Consider the following 8,871-nt stretch of genomic DNA (forward strand, 5'->3'; position numbering starts at 1 on the left):
GATTACAGGTATGAGCCACTGCACCCGGCCTGAACAGTTCGAGTTCTTTTCGTGCTTGTTTCACTATACAGTTGACCCTTGAACTACAAAGGATTGAAGCACCGGTCCTTATATGTGGGCTTTTTTTCAATAAATAGCCCTCTGCATTGATGGGTTCCACATTTACAACCAAATGTGGATGAAACATGGTATTCCATCAGGATGCAAAACCTACCAATACAGAGGTTTGACAGGGACTTGAGTATGAGCAGGGACTTGAGCAGGGACTCAGGGACTTGAGAGAGCTCAGGGACTTGAGTATGAGCAGATTTGGGTACCTGTGGTGGTCCTGGAACCAGTCTCCCACGGACACTGTGGGCCGACTGGGTAAGCCTTTAGAATGTAGGCAAATACCACAAACTATGGAGCAAAGCAATCGTTTCCTTGGGTATGGAGCAGCACTGTTTTGTCGGTTGTTGGAGATCCAGACTTGGAGCTATAACAAACAGAAGCCACTGTTTCTACACTTGGAGAACTTTGAGTCTGTCCTAAGCTTTATTCTTGAAAGGCTTACACAGGTTTTTTTTTTTTTTTTTGGCAGAGGGCAGGTTGGAGGTAGGAGTATCAGTACCTTACTGGAGTAACTTTCCTGAGCAGACAACCGAAATCACTGTGAACTGAACATGAGTTGAAATAACATGTAAAGCTTTGGAATTAATTTAAGGATGTGTTTATTTACAAGATACAAATGTTTAATATTTAATAGGAATTAAAGTGCTTAATTTTACAATGTTTCCAATTATCTTTTATGACCAAATATACATATGTTACACAATATATACATTATCTGCAAGTATTTTACATTCACACAGCTAGAAAAGAAAAATTACTTGTGTATACTTTCACACTTGAGTCACACTTGAGTAGAATTCCAAAAACATACATTCTCAAACTTATCAGTCAAGAATTCAAAAGAAAAATCCAGATACGCTTATTCTACTTTTTGAGTCAAAGTCTCACTCTGTCACCCAGGCTGCAGTGCAGTGGTGCAATCTCGGCTCACTGCAACCTGTCTCCCCGGTTCAAGCAATTCTCCTGCCTCAGCCTCCCGAGTAGCTGGGATTACAGGCATGTACCACCACACCTGGCTAATTTTTGTATTTTTAGTAGAGACAGGGTTTTGCCATGTTGGCCAGGCTGGTCTCAAACTCCTCGGCCTCCCAAAGTGCTGGGATTACAGGCGTGAGCCACCACACCTGGCCCAGATATGCTTATTTTATTTTATTTTTTTAGTAGAGACGGGGTTTCACCATGTTGGCCAGGCTGGTCTCGAACTCCTGACCTGAAGTGATCCGTCCACCTTGGCCTCCCAAGGGCTGGGATTACAGGCGGAAGCCACTATGCCCGGCCTATGTTATTTTTAAATGTCAACTGTCACTCACAAAATGAAATGCTAATTTGGTTAAAAACAAACAAAAAGTCTTATATACAGGTAGACATGACTGTTCTGCTAATGAAGAGAACCCCCCCAAGTGATACATTCCAATATCCATATACTGTGTAATATATAATGTGATTCTCTTACAATGGTCCCCACAGACTAGTTTCTTCCCAAACCTATATTTCACTATGTATTTGGTATTCATTTATTAAAATACGATATAAGATTTCTTGATTTACGTTTTCCACTAAAACTACCACAATGAATTTTAGGAAAAGGGGTTGATCATCATATAACTCCCAGTGACCCCAACAAGTTAAAACTATCTTGTAGAAGCCATGTGCTATTTCATGTCAAAACACAGGAAAAGATACTGCATTCTGCCAAATGCTTAGTCCAGAAAGTAGAAGACCATGATTGACTTCAGATTTTTTTTTTTTTTTTTGCCTCAGTAAACAGTACAGAAAATGATCTGAGAATGAAATTATTTTGTAAAAGCCCAAAGGAGAAAAAGAGTAACAAGATATCATAGTCTAGCATCTACAGGCCAAGGTCAAAAACCTGGGTGCAATGGATCCCATCAGCATGTAATTACATAGATTTATATTTTATATCCCTTCTGCAGTTAAAATATTTCCTCTTATTTTAAAATACATTTCTGTGGTCTGGAGACTAGCAGTCTCTCCCCTCCACCTCTCTTCATTCTTGCTTGTTTCTTATCTTATTCCTCCCTGCCCTTTCTGTAAAGAAGGCAAGTTATCTTCTGATGACTATGTGATTAAGGGGTATATATAAGGATGAATTATACATAAAGATCCACGTAATAATTTATGTTAAAATATTTAAGTTAAACAATTTCGATAGAAAAACTTCATTTCTATGGAAAGACAGAATTGGAAATCAACAGTGTTTTTACATATATACACACATGTATAAATTCACAGAAAGGGTTTTTAAGTTGACCTAGTGGTCTTTATGTATCATAGTCATTTTCTAAAGCTGAGAATCTATAGTAGATAGTAGTATGAAAATAACAAGTAGTTTGATTCTAATAGAATTGGTAAGAATGAGGAAGCAACATGATCCACTACAGATGTCTATACAGTCCAAAGAACAGGAACTGGTTGGCCACAGTTCATATACTAATACATTCTTGGAGAATACAAAATTTAAGAATGAAAACATTAAGACATTCTTGCCTTTTAATTTTAGCTTATAAATATCATGTGCTTAATCTTAGACCCACTAACACAAATATCATATGATATAGGATATCTTCATTAATCTACTCTGCATTATAGTAAAGATACCTGTAAAACCCAAGACACTTGTTCCCTAGAAGTTTACTTGCTCCAGTTGGTGCTTGCTACTCAGGATGTATCTAGTCCAGAAAGATCATCAGAAATGTATCACAGACAATATGCTCAGATTAAGAACTTAAGGCTTTGAATAGAACCAGAAAACAAAAGCAACAACCCTGTTTCCAAAAGCAGGGACGAGGAAAAGTAAAACAGAATTGTGAACTCAAAAGAATTTTTCATAAAAGTTTTAGAAGGCATCAAAGAATCTTTAACAACCCTGCAGTACCACAAACTTTATCGTTTTCTTTATAAATTTATAACTAGAACAAGTGCTCTTAAAAAAAAATCCTAATGTGTATGTGTATATATATGGGGAAAGGGTACATTTAAAAGGTTAGCTTCTGTAAAAAGTTTAATAATTTTTTAAAAAATTGGGGTAAGTCACCTAGTGAAGATAAGTACACAAACCTGATGTCAAATTAAACTTCATGGAAAACAAATGTGCTTTTTCTATCCATTTACTTTGTTAAAGTAAAAATGTTCTTGATAGTTATTTAAAATCCAAGGAATAATGCCCCTTCCCATCTCCCTTCCTTATACTCTGCAATTTGAATTACCGTATCACATCTAGAAAGTTAATATAATTCTCTATATTCTTGTGGCAAGAGGCCTTCATATTAAATTTTTGGTATAAAACCATACCCTGAAGAGTTTTATTGCTTGCATACATGATGACACTGTGATGCCATTATTACAAAAGTGGCTGGTGTTTTTTCTTATCGAGCCCCACTTAAAACCAAGATAAAAGTCTGCACTGTATTTCATACTTAACATGCCAAATGGTAGGCTTTCAGCAAAAGCAAAATTTAAGCTTAAAATATTGAAATGTTTTGTAATGAACAGTAATTCTGTCAAGGAAGTACTTTGTAAAGTTTGGAGGAAGGGCACTTTAAAGAAAAGATGACTTGGAAAGCACCAAATGAGTGAAAATAAAGAATTAAGACCCACAGGGACGTTGGTTTTAATGGGAAAGCAACCAATGATATTTTTAGGTTCAGTTTGTCATAACTGCTCAAGTATCTTGGAAAGGAAAAGGCATTGATTATCCTTATCATCAATCACACTTTGAGGTCTCTTGGTTGAATTGTTTAATAAATGGCTAACAGAATTCCTTTACCTTTCATTGAGTAAAAACATCAGTGATTCTTTAATAAGAGAGAAGCAGGTAAGGTTGTTTCACTGCTTCTCTTTGTGTTTAGCTGAAGAATGTGGGGTGGAAAGTGAATACGGTGACCAGATAACCGGAAATTCTCTTCTAGTATTACTGCTTCTCATTTAAAAAATTAAAGATAATAACTGTTAAGAGCATGATAATAAACATTATCTTTACATGAGTATTTTTTCAATGATCTAAGTTAAGTAACATTGATATTTATTGAGCCAAAACTTAAGTGTGTTCATGTTACTTCTGTTTTGGTAGGGAAAGTGTAGTCTTCTTGCTTTTGAAAATAGTTTTCAAAAATAATCTGACTCATAAATCTTCCCATTGGCCCATACATTACCACTGTTCTAGCCACACTTTAAAAAGTCCTTTTCCCCTGCTAATCATTCTATATTTCCATTGCTTCTCTTTTCTTGAGATTAAGAAAACCAAAGCATCATCTATAGCTATAGTTTAATTTTCCAAAAAACCACTCTGAGTATATATCACACACATACCCCGTTGGCCATTAAAAAAGAGAAGCAATGTAAATTTTCTTCTAGTCTTTCCCTGATTTAATAGGGCCTAAGAAGCTACTTTTATCTCTTTTTGGCTCCATGTATTTGGTTTAATGTTAATGATCATGGCTGATATTCCTTTTATGGAGGAAGGGAACCTAATTATGTCAGCAATAATTGGTTCACTTGCTCCTTTGGGGTGGAAAAAATAAGATATTTCGTAAAGTAACAAGGCCTGAACAAATGTGTAGCAGTCTCAAATTCTATTCTACATCTAAGGTGCAATCCTTACATACTAAAGATAGTGGGGTCATTCTTGTAGATTTCTAGCAGACTGGTACATTAAAAAGTGAGAATGCTTGGGGTATGACAGTATAAAAAAAGGTTTAATTTGAGAAAAGGATTAAGTTACACAGTAAACAGTGTGAGATTTTAATCACGAGTACAACAGAGTGAAGAGCAGCCTTCATGACAAGGAACCACGTGACCAGCTCCTGCCCCAAACATAGGTTATCACATGTGGATTTTGTTTCATTTGGACAAAGGAAAAGCCCCACACAGTTATCTTAAGTGCTCATTATATAGAGACCTCATTTAACCATGCTCAATCATCTTATGGAAAAGAAAAACATTACAATAAATGTGGTTTCCACATATCCTAGTTCTGTAAAAGGTCAGGTGTCTCCTAAAGTTTGGGTTTTGGTGAAAATTTTTGTACATGCTGATGTTAACTACTGCAACAATTACAGGATCGTAAAAGGTAAAATAACCTGTACAACTTTGACTGTCCCAGTGACCAAAATGCACTTTAATCTTAGAATAATCAAGACTGAAGCATTAACTGAACCCTCATCTTATATTAATAGCACCTTCTAAGAGAGGCACTGTTTTAAATAGGCACAGAAACAAAAAATGGTACTTTAAAAGTATTGTTGGAATTCACAAATATATCCCATGCCACATAAATTACCGCTTATTATAAAAATATCAATACCCTCAAATGCCAATCAGCAAAACATAAATCACCAAAACATTTCTTCAGTTTAGAACATTGCTCAATTCCAAGATAAACCATGCTTTATATTTAAAAAATAAATTAGAGATGAATGTGAACCCAAAGCTAAAGAGAAAAGCATGTATAATATATATATTCAATACTATATATACATAATTGCTATATACTTAAGATATTCTTAGGAGTATTTCTACAAAAACAAGTTATCTCTTCTTCATAAATCCAAAATCTGAACACAACCAATTTGTTCCTGGTTTTTAAAAAGGAAAAGACATCATTTATGCAGCTAAAGATTTATAATAATTCAAGTAAGGGCCTAAACTGCCCCTGTATTTTTCACCATGGATCTATTTTGGCAACATGGAGGTATATCTTTCAAACGGTTCCAGGTTCTACATGTGAAAGAGAAGACATGAAAGGATTTCTTAAATCAAAGTGCTTATTCTAACCTGACGGTGACAGAATCAATTGATACCATTTCTTCAAGACAAAAAAACACATATTCAAGGAATAGCTCAAAAAATGCTCCAGTTTTCACATTATTTCAAAACTTCATCGGTAGAATGACTCTGCACACTAATTTCACTAAGAGTACATAAACATAGGAAAACAGTCCTCAAAAGATGCATTTATGAGCCTATATTTTTCAACATAAAGTGCTAGCAGATGTGTAAGAAGAGCTGGGAATGTCTTGAGCTGTAAGTCTTGAGACCTCCACACTGTGGCTGGTCCTGAGGAGTTCAGCATTCTGATTTTTTCTTAGGTTCAGGATGATCATCCAAGGTAGCTGGATGCTCATTTGGACCATCTGGTGTCTCACCTGTGACAGCTAAAAGGATGACTTTCAGCCACTTCTGCTTCAGTTCCTCACTGTCTGCAGCAAAGCTGTGCACAGACTTAGACTGGGTCAGTTTGAAACTGTGTGGCAGGTCTGCACTCCGTGGCACTTCATCCACCACATAGCCCAGAAGGGGAATGGTGGCCTGGGCTCTGACGTCCTAAAACAAAACATCAGACATTAAAAGCAGGAGATGTATTCGCTTGTTAAATGTGTCCCTTGCTCCTACTACATCTCTCTTCCTACCACTGTTCCAAACAGACTTAAACAGTGAGTTCTCCATGGGCACAGAGGGCAATCCCATTGCTTAGTACAGAGCCTGTACGTGAGGCCACTGATAATGTTAGCTGAATGAAGGAGAGCTGACACCCAAATCAGCTAGGACTCAGAGACACTACACCCTCCTCTCTGTGAAAGAGCCCATTCAACTCTTCATTCAGTGAAAAGGGGAAGAAAACAATCACCATCAAACTGTATTAAACCAGCAAACATTAATGATTATCTCATTACTAAAGGCAGTTTTATTTCATGATTCATTCATTCCTTCATCAACTTATTTATGGACATAGAAAGCTTATAGGAAAAGCAATAAAGGAGAGTAAGCTATATAGCCTTTCATTTTCAGTCTATTTTCAAAATAAAATAATTTTACCAGCTCTTAATTTATAGACTGAAATATAACAGGTATATTTAAAATTTTTATATTTCAGAGTAAACGCATAACTGGTTTAAGTGTTGTACATTTGATTCTTCAAGCACAACACAATCATAGGACCTGGTGCTGCTCTTGTTAAAAGCTAAACCTGCATGTCATTGTTCCCATAGATTTATCTCAGATCCATATAAGTGGAGTTCTCAAAAAATTGTTACTCAATGATAATGCAAGATTGATTTTAAGCTCCCCTTCCTCTTAAACACCTTTTTCAGGTATCTAGCCATTGAGCAAAAAGAAAAAATAAAATAAAAAACAAAATTGGCTGGGCGCGGTGGCTCATGCCTTTATTCCCAGCACTTTGGGAGGCCCGGGGCGGGGGTGGATCACCTGAGGTCAGGAGTTCGAGACCAGCCTGATCAACATGGTGAAACCCCATCTCTACTAAAAATACAAAAATTAGCCAGTTGTGGTGGTGGGTACATGTAATCCCAGCTACTCGGGAGGCTGAGGCAGGAGAATCACTTGAACCTGGGAGGTGGAGGTTGCAGTGAGCCGAGATGGCGCCATTGCACTCCAGCCTGGGTGATATGAGCAAAATGCTATCACAAAGAAAACAACAACACAACAACAACAACAACAAAAAACAAAATTAAAGAGTCTTTTCTTAATGTTTCCTATCATTAAAAAGACTTGTTTCTCCCATCTTACTTCCCCTCCTCCTCATGCTCATTCCTAATTCAACTCACCTTTTCTCAAACCCATTGAATGAGACAAGAAAGGGGACAGACGATCCATAGACTGAAGAAAACATAGGCTATAAAATGAATCAATCAGCTTACACAACAAACTTGAACTTTACTCATTATTTTTCAATTTTAATGAAACAGTGAAACTGCCTGAACTCTTGTTCTACAGATTTTGAGTCCACGGTCCACTTGCTTCCCCTTGCCCCCAAGGGCATCTATCCCTTCAGACAGATGTGGTTTAGATACCTGGGGGGCACCATACATGTACAGCACAAGAGGGTCTTGCTTGGGGATCACACACCAAGCTTTCTGCCAAGGTTTTGACTTCTCCATATACTGAAGAAAGCTGCACACCACACTGTTTCCAGATACTTCTGCTGATTCAATCTAGAAAAATATAATGGAAAGAAAGAGAGAATGAACACACAACAAACCAGATAGAGAAGTCGTTCAACTAAAGGGAAATATTCACAAAGTACAATGTGTTTATATAAAATGTCTCCTTGGACTGTCCAAAAGATTCATTTGCAATTATTGTTTAAACATTTTAACATGGAAAATATTTAAGCCAATTTTAGCTCTTTATATAACTAGACCTTGTATTTAAAGAGTTATAAATGTTTATTGATTGCTTACTATGTAGGCACTTTTCTTAGCTCAATACATGTCTTATTTCATTTAATCCTCACACAAACACTGAGAAGTTAGTATTTTCATTTTTTCTGAGGCTCAGAGTTTAAACAGCTTTCCCAGGATCACACATTGGCATGCTGGGATTTGATTGATTGGCATGATTGTATGTTTTCTTATTTATTTATTTCTTATTTATTTATTGACGGAGTCTCACTCTGTTGCCCAGGGTGGAGTGCGGTGGCGTAATCTCAGCTCACCTCCCGGGTTCACGTCATTCTCCTGTCTCAGCCTCCCAAGTAGCTGGGACTACAGGCGCCCGACACCACACCTGGCTAATTTTTTGTATTTTTGTATTTTTTATTTTTTATTTATTTATTTTTTGAGACGGAGTCTCACTCTGTCACCCAGGCTGGAGTGCAGTGGCCGGATCTCAGCTCACTGCAAGCTCCGCCTCCCGGGTTTACGCCATTCTCCTGCCTCAGCCTCCCGAGTAGCTGGGACTACAGGCGCCCGCCACCTCGCCCGGCTAGTTTTTTGTATTTTT

The 8,871-nt window shown here is 37.1% G+C and overlaps 1 protein-coding gene across 4 annotated transcripts in view; it reads right to left on the reverse strand.

Annotated features, from left to right (window-relative positions):
* Positions 1-693: 693 nt before the first annotated feature.
* The window catches only part of FGD4 (FYVE, RhoGEF and PH domain containing 4), a 273,188-nt gene continuing 265,010 nt past the window's right edge, over positions 694-8,871 (reverse strand). For all 4 annotated transcript variants that reach the window (XM_017886972.1, XM_017887112.1, XM_017887190.1 and 1 more), the window contains 2 exons: positions 7,941-8,081; positions 694-6,453 (listed from right to left, as the gene is read on the reverse strand). In XM_017886972.1, coding sequence (XP_017742461.1) covers positions 6,196-6,453; positions 7,941-8,081 — 399 coding nt within the window. In that variant the 3' untranslated portion in view covers positions 694-6,195. The remainder of the gene's footprint in view (positions 6,454-7,940; positions 8,082-8,871) is intronic.

The sequence above is a fragment of the Rhinopithecus bieti genome, unplaced genomic scaffold (genome assembly GCF_001698545.2).
Source record: "Rhinopithecus bieti isolate Rb0 unplaced genomic scaffold, ASM169854v2 scaffold_72, whole genome shotgun sequence".
Lineage (NCBI taxonomy): Eukaryota > Metazoa > Chordata > Mammalia > Primates > Cercopithecidae > Rhinopithecus > Rhinopithecus bieti.